The sequence below is a fragment of the Theropithecus gelada genome, chromosome 2 (assembly GCF_003255815.1).
Source record: "Theropithecus gelada isolate Dixy chromosome 2, Tgel_1.0, whole genome shotgun sequence".
NCBI classification, from domain to species: domain Eukaryota; kingdom Metazoa; phylum Chordata; class Mammalia; order Primates; family Cercopithecidae; genus Theropithecus; species Theropithecus gelada.
Window position 1 is genome coordinate 71,095,147 of NC_037669.1, and position 15,150 is coordinate 71,110,296.

The 15,150-nt window shown below is 39.7% G+C and overlaps 1 protein-coding gene across 2 annotated transcripts in view; it reads left to right on the forward strand.

Annotated features, from left to right (window-relative positions):
* Nucleotides 1–15,150, forward strand: part of EOGT (EGF domain specific O-linked N-acetylglucosamine transferase) — a 39,533-nt gene that overhangs the window by 2,308 nt on the left and 22,075 nt on the right. For both annotated transcript variants that reach the window (XM_025377928.1, XM_025377927.1), the window contains exons 3-10: nt 198–253; nt 2,364–2,587; nt 3,699–3,799; nt 4,408–4,516; nt 7,014–7,108; nt 7,750–7,854; nt 11,340–11,446; nt 14,983–15,086. In XM_025377928.1, the coding sequence (XP_025233713.1) occupies nt 2,378–2,587; nt 3,699–3,799; nt 4,408–4,516; nt 7,014–7,108; nt 7,750–7,854; nt 11,340–11,446; nt 14,983–15,086 (831 nt within the window). In that variant the 5' untranslated portion in view covers nt 198–253; nt 2,364–2,377. The remainder of the gene's footprint in view (nt 1–197; nt 254–2,363; nt 2,588–3,698; nt 3,800–4,407; nt 4,517–7,013; nt 7,109–7,749; nt 7,855–11,339; nt 11,447–14,982; nt 15,087–15,150) is intronic.

A 15,150-nucleotide genomic window follows, 5' to 3' on the forward strand; every position in this document is an offset into this window, starting at 1 on the left:
GGGTGGTGCCTGTGAACTAGGTTAGCAGTGTGGTATTCATTAAGGAAAAGAAAGCGCACCACCGGCCAGGCCCTCTGGCTGAGGGTTATCCCGTTACATTATTTTCTTTCTTAATATTTCCTTTAATTCACAACATCACCTGAATGATCAAGTTTACTTTAGCATCCTTTTAAGGTAATATGTTTCATTTCTGACAGGTTTTAGAGACCTGAAACATCACAGAAGCTTCTGAGTGGTTCTGAGGATTCAAGAGGTAAATATTTTTATTTTAAGTAGAGTCATTGTTACTATGAATATGTATTTTTAAATTTTTATAACACTACTGTCAACTCATTCTTGGGTGAAAGCCCCAAGTGAAAATATTATTATAATTCAGATCAGATTTACAGCAGATAACACCATACTCTTGAGAGTTGCCAAAGTGAAAATCTGTAGTACTTAACTACTCCAGGGGGGAAAAATGGGGGGAAATGGATTTCTTCTGGGTGTCCCCACTGTTCACTTAGAATTCCATGGCCTTGAAACTTGAGGTTTGATGGAACATAGCAGTCAATTTCCATTTTTCTTTCTTTCTTTCTTTTTTTTTTTTTTTTTGAGACAGGGTCTCCCTGGCGTTGCCCAGGCTGGAGTGCAGTGGCGAGATCACTACTCACTGCAGCCTTGACTTCCCAGGCTAAAGCGATCCTCTCGCTTCAGCTGGGACTACAGCTGATTTTTTGTATTCTTAGCAGAGACCGGGTTTCACCATGTTGCCCAGGCTGATCTCAAACTCAGGGAGTCAAGCAGCTTATCTGCCAGTCTCGGCCTCTCACAGTGCTGCTATTTCAGGGATGAGCCACCGCATTGGGCCTGCAGTCTGTTTCTAAAGGCTCCATCTTCACAGCCCATAATCAATGAAGACTAATTTCAAAACATGGGTTTTCCGGCATGACCCAGGAAACAGCAGTCCTAGATGATGAACATCCAATGTATATTAAGACTCTGTCATCCAGTGGAAAGACCACTTAAAACAAAACAAAAAATAGAAGAAAGATCCCACTAAAGTGACCTGAGAATGGCAGGATCATTGTCTGGGATATATAGGAGAAATCTGGTCTAAGAGATTTAACACTTACTGGGTGAGTTAGAAGTGCAGTGAAGTTTGTGACCATTGTCAGTGTTCACAATGTAGAGGCGTGAAGGGAAAGTTTAAGGGCGCAGTCTTTGACACAGACTGCTTAATATCACTCCTGGAGTTTCTAAGTCTTAGCTATTATCATAGCTGATTATTATACCTACTAGCATGTAAGCTTCATAAGGGCAATGAGTTTAGTTCATGACTGCACCTTCTTTGCTGTATCCTGGGTTCAGAAGAGCTCCTGGAACATTGTGCTCACACCTTGATTGTGATTATAATTTTTTATTCAGCAGACACACACTTGTTTGGAGCCGTCCCACTCCCTTTGCTCTCTCACCGATGCTTTTTCCCCTACTCATCATTCAGATCTCTGCTCCAATGTTATTTGGGCCCCTTTTCTGCCCCACATGGCTTTAAACAGTTATTTAATAAACACTTCCATAGCATTTAGTGTGTGCCAGATAGTTTTCTAAACACTTTACCAATAATTAACTCATTTAACTCACGACAGCTCTACAATGAAGGTTTATTATTATTTCCATTTTACAGATGGGGAATGCTTAGATGCAGAAAGGTTAAGTAACTTGTTCAAGTCTTAACAGCTGGGAAGCTGCAGATTTGCGATTCAAATCCAGGTGGTTAAGCTTTAAAGGTTCAGGTTCTTAACCACCATGCTACGTTGTCTATTATATTGCTTTATTTTATTTCAGGTATCACTAAACTGGATCCTATCAAGCCATTCCATAATTTTTTTAAGTTATAAAGTTTTATTGGAACACAGCCTCATCCTTTCTTTTATAATAGACCATGGCTACTTTCTGGACAGAGGCATTGTGTACTTGTCACAGAGATCTTATGTCTGGCAAAGCCAAAAATATTTACTGCTTCTCCTTTACAGGAAAAGTTTGCTGGCCCCTAGTTGGTTTGAGTCACAGGCCCAGTCATCCGCTGAAGTTGTTTATTTATTTGATTGCTTGTTTACGACAGTCGTACTAGGTTTAAAGGCACCATGAGAGCCAGGCGCTTTCTTGTTTTGTTCACCTCTGTATACCCATTTGCTAATGTGGTGCCTGGCACCAAGCAAGTGCTAAAAGAAAATTTAACAAAGGAACATTACACAGTGGGATAGCAAAGTGCTTTGTAATTATACTTAGCTCTTGACCCTTTGTTGTTGTTGTTGTTGTTGTTGTTGTTTTGGCTTTTAAAGGAAATTTGTTAACAAAGATGTCTTCAATTTGATCTCTAGGTTTGCAGGTTGCTATGTTAATGTTGTTTGTCTTTGGAGTCTTACTTCATGAAGTCCCACTGAGTGATCAGAATGAAGCTCCTCCTAACACTCACAGCATTCCAGGCGAACCTCTGTATAACTATGCCAGTATCCGCTTGCCAGAGGAGCACATTCCCTTCTTTTTGCACAACAATAGGCATATTGCCACTGTCTGTAAGAAAGACTCTCTTTGTCCATATAAGGTAGGTATTATTTCTTCTTTCCTTATTTTTATGAGGATGCAATTTTGGCTGGCTTACTGGTTCTGCTTTATAACCTGAAGCTGAAGGTAGAATTCTAATTTTTGGTTGTCACTGTATAAGTTAATCATTGTTTCAGTTTCATATAATACTTCTAAGTGACTAAACTGCTTAAAATTATGTCCCATTCGTAAGAGAGAAATTTAAAATCGAAATCACTTCTAAAACAAGTAGCCAATACTATTTGTAAACTCTGTAAAGAAGCAATTAGATTTTATGCAGGAAAGAACATCTTGTTTAAAGTAACTAAAGAATTTCACACCTCTTCTTTCTTAAATGGCACATAAGAGGATCACTTAGCACTTAATTTCAGTAATGACACCTCAGCCTCTGACTCCACATAATTAAGCCTGTTACTGTGGCTTTCTTTCTGTTTTAGAGGAGTTGGAAAGGTCTCAAATAGGAGCCCATTAAGACATCTCACAGGGCCTCAGAGATCAAAGCTGGGCATTGTGAGACACTTCCTTTCCCATGGTGCTGGCACAGGAAGCATATGGAAAAGCAGACTTGGGAACCAGACCAGCATCGCTCCTGGGGCCGTGCAGAAGAGCATTCTGAGCTCCTTGTCCAGCAGCAGCTGGGTGGTTCCCAAGGGTGGCAGAGTTGTCCATGTGTTGTGGGGTCTCTGCTGATCTTGATTGCTGAGTAAAGTTGCTGATTCATTCACTTTAGCTGTGATTCCTTTGGTAGCACAAATTCCAGTTTATATGTCTTTTAGGGACTGATTTTAGAATCTGCTTGCTCACTGAGAAAGGCAGTTTCTTAAGCTACTTCAAGAAATTCAAATTCAAGTGGTCTTTGAGCATCTAGGTAAAGCCCAGACTTTTGGTTAGGGGACAGATATGGTGGGGGTGATAAGGAGGGAGGGTTGTTAAGAACCTTGAGACTGCTCTTTTTAGAATTAACTGTAAGTTTTAAATTTATTATGATAAGATGACATATTATAAAATGTAAACATGAATGCTCTATAATGATTTGTTTTCTTAATGGAAAAATGTAAGAGTCTTCTCTAAATGTCAGAAGAAGGGAAATCAATGTAAGTTTTATGTTCTAGAAACACCTAGAAAAGCTAAAGTACTGCTGGGGTTATGAGAAATCCTGTAAACCAGAGTTCAGGTTTGGTTACCCAGTTTGCAGCTATGTCGACATGGGATGGTAAGTTTCCATGTGGAATACCCTCTTCAAGTCTTCTTTCTATACAGTGTATGTTGATGCCCTAATTTCTAGCTGGATTCTTTTGGTTTTAGATAGTAATTCAGTTAGATATTAATTTGCTTACACAGTCATGAATTCAACTTGACTATTTCACACTGGGATAGGAATATCTGTCATTTCCTCTGCCAGAGGGAGAAACAGCTGGGACCATAGATGATGTTTTCCCCCAGTGTATACTAAGAAGATAAATGGATGGTTTCCTCTTGATTCTTCCTGGGAGAATTAAGTGTAATTAGTACTTCTAATACATGCAGTGTTAATGTGGTAAAGAAAACATAGTAATTAAGAATGCGTCATTGTCTTCAGTTTCAGGGGATAACTTCATACATGTCTGTTACATATTTTTATGATAAGGGAATAATTCTGTGAATAACTTAGTTTGGTAATTTCATGTAGTGAGGCATAGTTTTGGAAAAACTATGATGATAGTATACTGTAACAAAATTAAAGTAATAAGGAACCTTTAGCATTTTAACCTTTAGAATAAAAATTCAAGGTCCAAAAAAAGTAAAAAGAAAAAACCACAGAATATTTTTGTTTGCAAATAGGACGGACACTCTTGAGTCAGCTGAGGACATATTCTGGAAACAGGCTGACTTTGGATATGCCAGAGAGAGGCTGGAGGAGATGCATATGCTCTGTCAGCCTAAGGAAACGGTGGGTATTTCGCTCCTTACTAAATAAGCTTGTTTATTTAATTTTAATTTTATTTATTTTTGAGACGGAGTCTCTCTCTGTTGCCCAGGCTCGAGTGCAGTGGCACACTCCTGGCTCACTGCAACCTCTGCCTCCCGAGTTCAAGGGATTCTCCTGCTTCAGCGTCCCGAGTAGCTGGGATTACAGGCGTGTGCCACCCCTCCCAGCTGATTTTTGTATTTTTAGTAAAGACAGGGTTTTGCCATGTTGCCAGGCTGATCTCGAACTCCTGACCTCAACGGATCCACCCACCTCAGCCTCCCAAAGTGCTGGGATTACAGGCGTGAGCCACTGTGTCCAACCAAGCTGTTTTATTTTTATTATTTATTGATTATTGATTTTTAATATTTATCATTTAGGTTGTAATGTAAAAATAAGATAGACGGCACTATGAAAGGAATTCCTCACTCTCACTTAGTTATTGGCTTAGAATTTTATGTAACTTTCCTAAATAGGTTGTTCTCTTTCCTTTGGAAACCCTGTCCTCCTTATCCCACGTTTATCAGATAGTCATATTTTAAGACAGTCGAAATATTTTTAGGTTTAGAATCTTTCCCCCAAACATATGCTAAAGAAGAGAAGTTGATAAATTGCATCTTTACAAATTTATTCTCAGATAGTTTGGGACAGATGATGTAATACCACCATACCGCTCTATGTTTTCCCAGAGCTTTACAGTTTGCAGAAAGCTTTTATGTATGTTACCTGGTTTGATGCTCATAAGCGTTATAGCAGATACTACTGATGCCACTTTATCAGTGTGCAATACAGGATCCTCAGAGGAGTTAAGCAACTTCTCCAAGACTGCACAGCTGCCCTTTAGAATTAATTATACATCTAGGATTAAAATGCAGGTTTTTTCCAGTTTACTTTCAACCATACCATATTGTACCTCAGTGGATCAGATAAACATGTTGTCCAGAGGTGGTTTGGGGTAGTAAATACAAGAGCAGGCTCTCAACTACAACTCAGATCCTGAGTCTTGGACAAGGTACTTAGGCTTTCCTTGTTTCAATTTCCTCTGCCTTAAAGCCATGCCCATTATGTAGTATATGGTAAGGAAGAAATGAGGTTCTGCAGATAAAAATGCTCAGTGCAGCAGGGCCTGATTCCCAGCAAAGGGCTGAGCATTATTTTTTAAAGGTTGATGAAGTTGTAAGCACTTACGATTAAGGTACACTATTCTTTAATTCAATGATCCTGAACCCTGAGTCTCTGACATCTCAGGGGTCTCCAGTCTCCAATCTCCAACCACACTGGGGACCTAAAAAATTTTTTAATTTACTCACATTCAAAAACTGATTATATGCTTTATAGAGCTATTGGGGGGTGTCACGTCATAGAGCTTTGAGCATTCTAGCAAGGAGAATGAGGCCTGAGGATGTGAGGCATGCCATTAAACTGCACGGCTGCAGGGTATCTTTAACAGAGTTCTGTTCTGTCTTGCACACTTGGCTCAAGTCTAGCTGTTCACATGGAAAAGGCAAGAGAAGAATGACAACCCCTATCTTGCACGCCTCTTTCAAGATGGCTTGTAGAATGTTCTTTTGGCTAAGATTTACCTTGATTTGCTTTGTGCTAGCAGAGTATGATCCTTGTCTTAGTTGTTTGGGCTGTTATAACAAAATACCATAGACTGGGTGGCTTCTAAACAATATCATCACATTGGGGGTTAGAATTTCAACATATGAATTTGGCAGAGACACAAACATTCAGTCCATTGCAATCTTTTACCAACTACAGACTCCAAAACGCCATGCAGGTCAAGATTAAGGCTTTGTGTTCATTGGGAGTTAGGGAAAAACAATTAAAATGACATTTAAATCGATAAATAAAACCCAGAGCAGATAAAAGTTTTTGAAGCTCTCAGCACAACCCAGATTGGTTGAAATAGAATCAGACTCTGGTAGCTGACTCTTCAATTCCTTTCTTCAATTATTTAGAAAATATTGCCCTCATGTTGCTGTTGAGATAGAGGCTCCCACAAGCTTTACGGTTTGCAGAAAGTACCTCTTATTAAAACTGGCAAACTTCCCTCCCCGCTTTTAATGTCTCTTATGTGTGCATTTTTCCTTGTTTCTTTTGGCTTGCTTTTGGAAGCTGCTTTTTCACATAGCTGTGGGGGTAGTAGTACTGTTTCTGGGTGCTTTTTTTTCTTTTAAAGGGGACTGAACTGAGCCACCTCTACAGCTCTTGGTTTTAAAATTTGAAGTGACAGATTGTTTGGGAGTTCTCCATAGTACCTTAAAAGTGGGAAACTGGCAAAAGTGTGCTTGGCCAGGGTCAGCTGGGAAGGAGAAAATATCCTTCAGCAGATGCAGTCTTTGGAGAGCTTTCCTTGTCATGTCGTGTGGTTCGAACGTGAGGGTATCCATGCTGTCAACATGTCCAGCAAGTCTGGGTGAGTCTTTGCTATGTTAATACTTATGGTTATTTTTTTCTTTTGCACAACCTTCAGAGTGACTCAAGTCTGATGTGTTCCCGTTATCTTCAGTACTGCAGAGCAACCAATCTCTACCTTGATTTAAGAAACATCAAGAGAAATCATGACAGGTACTTAAGTGGTTAATGTTAACATCTAATATAAATTGTGAAATATTTCAGATCCAGGGATTTTTTTTTTTTTTTTTTGAGACAGGGTCTTGCTCTGTTGCCCAAGCTGAAGTGCAGCGGTGTAATCATGGCTCACTGCAGCTGTGACCTCCCAAACCCAAGTGATCCTCCCACCTGAGCCTCTCAAGTAGCTGGGACTACAGAAGTGCACCACCAAGCTTGGCTAGTTTTTTAATTTTTGAAGAGATGGAGTCTCCCAGCATCGCCCAGGCTGGTCTAAAACTCCTGAGCTCAGGTGATCCCCCCACCTCAGCCTCCCAAAGTGCTGGGATTATAGGTGTGAGCCACCAGGCCTGGCTGAAGGGATATTTCTTGAATTTGTTTTTGATGATATGGCGGAGGGGTTGGGGAATGGATGGGGGATGGATGACTCAGATCGCATCGCAAAGTTGGGTTGTAGATACATTAGGTCCTGATATGATTCTGTTACTTTCATATACACTTGAAATTTTCTATTATAAATAGTTGAATTCTTTTAAAAAATTGAGTTTGGAAGTTGGTAACCCTCTTTAGTTACAACCCACGTGCTTGGGTCATGAAGAAATTTTCTGAACTCTCCTTAATGTTTTGTTATACACCAGATTTAAGGAGGACTTTTTCCAGAGTGGTGAAATTGGAGGGCACTGTCAACTTGACATCCGTACATTGATGTCTGAAGGTCAGCGCAAAAGCCCTCTGCAGTCATGGTAAGATATTTTTAACATATCTGTTTCAGAAATATTTGCCGTTATTTTTGGCACTTGCAGATATTAATGGGGACTCTCAAATGGAAAATGTTACTTCATTTGTACATAATTTGGCATGAGCTTCTGGGAAGTGACAGAAACCGAGTGAATCCCTCAGCTGCATCTGAATTAAATATGTGTTTATAATAGTAGATATAGTACTTACTGTTTGCTAATGAAAGAAAAAAATCAGCTCAAAAATCCATTTTTATTAACTCACAATTGCTGAGTTTTATTCACTTACAAAGTCACATAGGTTACTTACATAATGTTAATTTTTAAGGTCAAACGTCCATGCCAAGGCCAGGAATGGGGGCTCATGCCTATAATTGCAGCACTTTGGGAGGCCAAGGTAGAAGTATTCCTTGAGCCCAGGAGTTCAAGGCCAGCCTGGGCAACATGATGAGACCTCATCTCTAAAAAATAAAAATGTCTTTTGGGGAACACACTTAAAAAACAATACACATATATTAAAATATGTAACAAGCATACAGAAAAAGGTACAGTTTGGATTGTGAAAAAGTGAACCCACCCATGTAACTTTTACCCAGGTCCAAAAATAGAACATCGTGCGCACCTCAGGCTCCCTTCCAGGCTCTACCCCCATCCCCCTCTCCAAAGGTAAATGCTACTCTGACTGTTAACATCATTGGCCAGCTTTTTGAATTTAAAAAATTTTTATTTTAAAATAATTTTAGACTCATAGAAGTTTAAAAATAGTATGTATTAGTCCGTTCTCAAGCTACTATAAGGATATACCCAAGACTGAGTAATTTTTAAAGGAAAGAGGTTTAATGGACTGACAGTTCCACATGGCTGGGGAGGCCTCACAATCATGGTAGAAGGCAAAGGAGGAACAAAGGCATGTCTTAAATGGCAGCAGGCAAGAGAGTGTGTGCAGAGGGAAATGCCCTTTGTAAAACCATCAGATCTTGAGAACAGCACAGGAAAAACCCACCCCCATGACTCAGTTATCTCCCACTGGGTCCCTCCCATGATGGGAACTACAATTCAAGATGAGATTTGGGTGGAGACACAGCCAAACCATATCATAGTACAAGGAGAACTTGTACATTGTCTAATTCCCTGAGCTTCCTCTAATGATAATATCTCATATAACCGTGGCACAATGATCACAATAATGAAATTGACATTGGTACAGTAGTATTAACTTGTGCAGGTTTCACCAGCAATTACCTGCACTCATTAAAATTTTATCATGTATGTAGGTGCGGGTGTGTAGGTAGGGAGCGGTAGAGGAAGGGGGAGGGGGAAGTGGGGGTGGGGACCACCATAATCAGGATGCAGAATCGTTCCATCATCCCAAAGAAACTCTCCTGCTACTCCTGTATAGTCACATAGGTTACTTACATCATGTTAATTTTCAAGGTCAAACGTCCATGCCAAGGCCAGGAATGGCAGCTCATGCCTATAATTGCAGCACTTTGGGAGGCCAAGGCAGGAGTATTACTTGAGGCGAGGAGTTCAAGACCAGCCTGGGCAACAGGATGAGAACTCATCTCTAAAAAATAAAAAATAAAAAATAATTAGCTGGGTGAGGTGGCACGCCACTATAATCCTAGCTACTTGGGAGGCTGAGCTGGGAGGTTTGCTTGAGCTCAGGAGGTTGAGGCTGCAGTGAGCTATGATTGTATCACTGCACTCCAGCCTGGGTGATGGACCAAGACCCTGTCTCAAAAAAAAAAAAAAAAAAAACCCAGTTTAGAAAACTTTTTTTTTTTTTTTTCCCCCTTAAAGAGACCTCACTGCTTGGCTGCAGATCATTCAGAATAATAATCTACCACACATTTATCTGGCATTTTGCAGTCTGCAATGCAGTCTCTCAAGTCACTTAGCAGACTTTTACAAGAGGTAGTTTCTATAATCAAGTGGGCTTTTTGATTCCTGGTACTTTTTGATATTTGATTCCACATGGTAGTTGCACAGGGCTTAATTGTATTAGTTACTTATTGCTGTGTGACAGGTTATTCCAAAGTGTACCCTAGGGTTTATTTGTATTTATTACCTATTGTGTATAACAAATCACTCTAAAATTTAGCAGCTTAAAATACAGACATTTATTATCTCACAATACTTCTGAGGGTCAGGGTTTGGGAGCAGCTTGGCTGAGTTGGCCAGGGCTGTAGCCATCTCTAGACTCAACCTGGGCCTGGGGAATCTGCTGCTAAAGTCACTCAGGTTGTTGTTGTAAGCCTTGTCTCCTCTTGGCCAGGGACTTCAGTGTTGATCATATGGGCCTCTCCCTACTGCTGCTCACAGTGTGGCTCCTGGCTTTCCCAGGAGCACATGGTCTGAGGGAGTACATGCTCTGAGATGGAAGCCACAGTACTTGTATAACTGAATCCCAGAAGTGTCCTACCATCAGGTCTGCTGTATTCTGCCTGTTAGGAGTGAGTCACTAAGTCCAGCCCACTCTTAAAGGGAGGGAATTAACTTCTTCCTCTTGAAGGGAGAGGTATTAAAGAGTTTGTAGACCTATGTTTGAAACCACCACACTATGTTGGCATTGTGTTTTAAAAGGATCTATTTGATATTTGTTTTACATGAGGTATGATCTTAAGGAAGAGGTACAGACGATCCATGCTTGGGATTGTCTTCTTTTGTTTGGAAGAAATTTGTGCTGTGTGGCTTCCAAAGATGTTTTCCAAGAGATAAACTTCCTTTCTTCTGGGACACTTAGCTGTCTCTGCTGTCTTTCTGAGGCACTGGGTGATTCTTGGAATGCTGTCTCTCAGAATCCAAGAAGTCTGTCAAGGTTCCTCTGGCTCATTGTTCTTTTTGAGCCTCGTTGGGAAATCTTTTGAGTCTTCTCCTTTTACTGGTAGGTTATTTAGACAACCCAATATATAAATATCTTCTTTGTGTGGTAAGTTCCCAGTCTAACTATCTTGCACATAAGACTGAATTTTAAAATAATTTTTGTTCCTTGTCATTTTTTTTTTTTTTTTTTGAGATGGAGTCTTGCTCTCTTGGCCAGGCTGGAGTGCAGTGGCGCAGTCTCGGCTCACTACAATCTCCGCTTCCCGTATTCAAGCGATTCTCCTGCTTCAGCCTCCTGAGTAGTTGGGACTACAGGCTCTCACCACTATGCCCAGCTAATTTTTGTATTTTTAGTAGAGATGGGGTTTCACCATGTTGGCCAGGATGGTCTTGATCTCCTGACCTCGTGATTGGACTGCCTCTGCCTTCCAAAGTGCTGGGATTACAGGCGTGAGCCACTGCACCTGGCGTGTTCTTTGTCTTAACATTAAAATTGATATCAACCTATATAAATGTCAGTAAGTTTTAGAAGTTACAGGTGTCCATAGGAGTGTCTCTACCAACTAGAGGTAAAATCTGCCTAATGAACAGATCCTAAGTTACAATGTTGTAATAGGAAGTTTGGGAGAATCAGTTTAAAGTCATATCCCAATTCATAATTTCAGGTTTGCTGAGCTACAAAGCTATACTCAGCTCAACTTCACACCTATAGAAGATGCTAAATGTGACATTGTCATTGAAAAACCAACATATTTCATGAAATTAGATGCAGGTGAGAAGTTAATTTGTCTGTTATTTGTGTATTTGTTAATGAGACATTATTCCTTTTTTTGGATGCAGTAATTCTCTATGAATTTTTTGGAGGCAGTATGACAAACAGCAGATTTGTTTTTTTGCTTTCTTCTCTGAAGTAGTAGTTGAACTAGTTTGAACTTCCCATTATTTTACACGTTTGGCATTTTAGAAGAAACCTTCACATTTGTATCAAAGGACTTAACCAAAATCAAAGAATGAGAGATGAAGAAGGCATATTTATGCTTTTGTAACTAAATTTATCCCATCTCGTTTCTCTAATCGCTTGATTTAGATGGTCTTTCATTAAAAGATGTTTAAAATCAAAAGCCGGACTGGGCGCGGTGGCTCACGCCTGTAATCTCAGCACTTTGGGAGGCACAGGCAGGCAGATCATGAGGTCAGGATATCAAGACCATCCTGGCCAACATGGTGAAACCCCATCTCTACTAAAAAAATATAAAAAAATTAGCTGGGTGTGGTGGTGGGCGCCTGTAGTCCCAGCCACTCAGGAGGTTGAAGCAGGGGAAACACTTGAACCCAGGAGGTGGAGGTTGCAGTAAGCCAAGATCGCGCCACTGCACTCCAGCCTGGCGACAGAGCAAGACTCCGTCTTAAAAATAAAAAATAAATTTAAAAAAATATTAAAAGCCATGTGTATAGTATGGGTGGGAAAGAAGTGTCCATGACCTGTGCTAGCAAACCTTCTGTGTAATTTTCATGACTAAAGTGAACTTAAAATTCTTCTGGAAGTTACCAGTGTAATTTATTCTTGAAATAAGATTAAAATTATTTTATCATTTATACTTATAGCCTCTTTCTCAGCTTGCAAGTAGAGCTTTAACTTTGTGAACTAGTTACACTGGAGAGGAGAAACACAGATTGTACTATATTGTCTCTCTCATTATGAGAGACAGGGATTACTGTGCTAGATCATATAAAAATTCATGAGAGGTTGGGTTTACAGTGAAATATAGAGAGCCTCTGTCACACATATTTCAGAATTACTATAATTTATTGATCATAGTTTTAATGTGCTCTGCCTTCTGAAGTCATAATTCTTATATTACAAAGTATTAAATTCTGAAATCAAACAAGTTTAGATTTTTGAACTAAGAGCAAGTAAAAATGCTGTGTTCCAGGTTTTGACTCGTTTTTAAAATATGAAGATTAAAAAGGGGCAAAGAAAACACTGAACTGCCTGTAAAAGTGGCAAATATGTGTGAGCTATTAAATTTATGCAGATACTTATACAATAAAGTATATAAAGTGAGAATAATAGGCTAGAGTAGACATGTCCCATTTCTTTCCTATATTCATAACTCTACTTTTTTTCTTCTAAATTATGCTGTCTTCCAATTTTACTTTTCTTTCTTTAGAGACAGAGTCTTGCTCTATTGCCCAGGCTAGAGTACAGTGGCATGATCACAGCTCACTGCAGCCTCAACCTCCTGGGCTCAAGTGATCCTCCCACCTTGGCCTCCCAAGTAGCTGGGACCACAGGCATGCACCACCATGCCTGGCTAATTTTTAAAATATTTTTTTAGAGACGGGATCTCACTAGGTTGCTCAGGCTGGTCTTGAACTCCTGGGCTTAAGTGATCCTCCTGCCTTGGCCTCCCAAAGTTCTGGGATTACAGGTGTGAGTAACTGTGCCTGGTTCAGTTTTCCTTTTCATGCTAACTTGTACCTTAGGAAAATGAGAATTCTACAGATCAAGACTCATTAGGGGGCACATTCCTCAAGGATGGAGCTTATGTTTTCTTCTCTGTTTATAAATTCTTGCAGCCCCAAGCACTGATTGGTGCTTGCTGCATTCCTCAGTAACTGTTAGGAACTCACTAAACGTTATGTGAAAGAGCTTGTGTGTGCTCTATGGCTAACCTGGGAAAAGAGGATGGATTCTGATAGAACTTTATTTTTCTTGTTAATTTGAAAATACATTCTTTGCCAGGTTTTTTTCTGGATGAAAAAATTAGCCCTTCCAAACAATCATCTAAGATAACCAGGCTGAAAAAAACAGAGTATTTTTATACTGTTATTTCTGGCACACAATGTTATTATTCACTGTGGGAATGAAGTCAGAATATTTTATGATTTCTGCTTTTGAGACTCCCTGGTTTTTTTTTACTTAATATTTTCCCACCTTTAAAATGCATGCTCTAAGTGTCAGTTCTTGGAATTTCATCCCATTTAGATTTGTACATTTCCAGGATGAATATTGGGTCCTGCATACCTAAGTGGAGAGGGTGCACGTTCTGTTTCTTTTTAATGAGTGGAATGTGAATTTACAAATAGTGGCACCCACAGCCCTCTCCACTCTATCTGACCTAGTGGGATCCAGCTAGTCTTCATTCAGGTCTTCCTATGTGCCTGGCACTGGGATGGGTACTTTAAGATGTATTATCTTTGGGTTTCTCATAATAAAGCTGGCACTTAGGTAACTATTTCCCATTTCTATAGAGAAGCTAAAGCTTAGGGACTTGATGAACTCATCTAAGAATGTTGCACACGCATGGCTGTGCTGGAATTCAGCTTCTTACTCCAGAATTCCTTCTCTTTCAATCAGAACACAAGACATTCACCTCTTTTATATGATAGTTGGTTAATGGTTTTCCCGGAATGATATATATAATAATTAAATAGGGAAAAAAGAGACAGGAATGAAAATTACCAAAATATTAGTTGCCGTCATTGCCAATACTTCCATGATGAACAGATGTTGCTTAATTGCTTTTTTTTTTCTTTTTCTTTCTTTTTTTTTTTTTTTTTTTTGAGATGCGGTCTCACTCTGTCGCTCAGGCTGGAGTACAGTGGTGTGATCTTGGTTCACTGCAACCTCCGCCTCCCAGGTTCAAGCAAATTCTCTTGCCTCAGCCTCCTTAGTGGCTGAGATTACAGGCAGGTGCCACCACGCCCGCCTAATTTTTGTATTTTTAGTAGAGACGAGATTTCACCATGTTGGCCAGGCTGTTCTTGAACTCCTGACCTCAAGTGATTGGCCTGCCTCAGCCTCCCAAAGTGCTGTGATTACAAGTGTGAGCCACTGCGCCTGGCCCCTTAATTGACTTTAAAAAATAAACGATCAAGCTAGGCATGGTGGCACATGCCACCATAGCAAGACCCTACCCCTGATAAAAAAAAATAAATAAAGTCAGAAGAAAGAATGAGTTGTCTTCCTGGCCCTGTAGTTCAACTCGGTTTTGAGTTAAATAGACCTACCTTGTTTTTTTCTGGAAACTTAATGATCACTTGTTACTTGGGATATATGGGGAAATGCATTCCTGATTTTAAATAACCAATTTTAGAGTGACTTTTGAAACCCAATCAGGCTGTAAATTGAGGACTACCTATGTATCTAGATCATTTCATGTTTGGAAAAACAAAACAGTTATTTTTTCCTCCATTTATTTCAACTAAAATTCTCTTAAACCGTAAATAGATGGGATAGAATAAAACTTGCTTGATCATGTACTCTTTGGTGTTAATTAATGTAGTTTCATTTTCCAACACTAGGTGTTAACATGTATCATCACTTCTGTGATTTCATCAATCTTTATCTTACTCAGCACGTTAATAACTCATTCAGTACTGACGTGTACATCGTGATGTGGGACACTGTAAGTATGAATGTGCTCTCTGCTTCAGTACTGTCTTTCCCTTGTATCAGTGTGTGACTCTGAT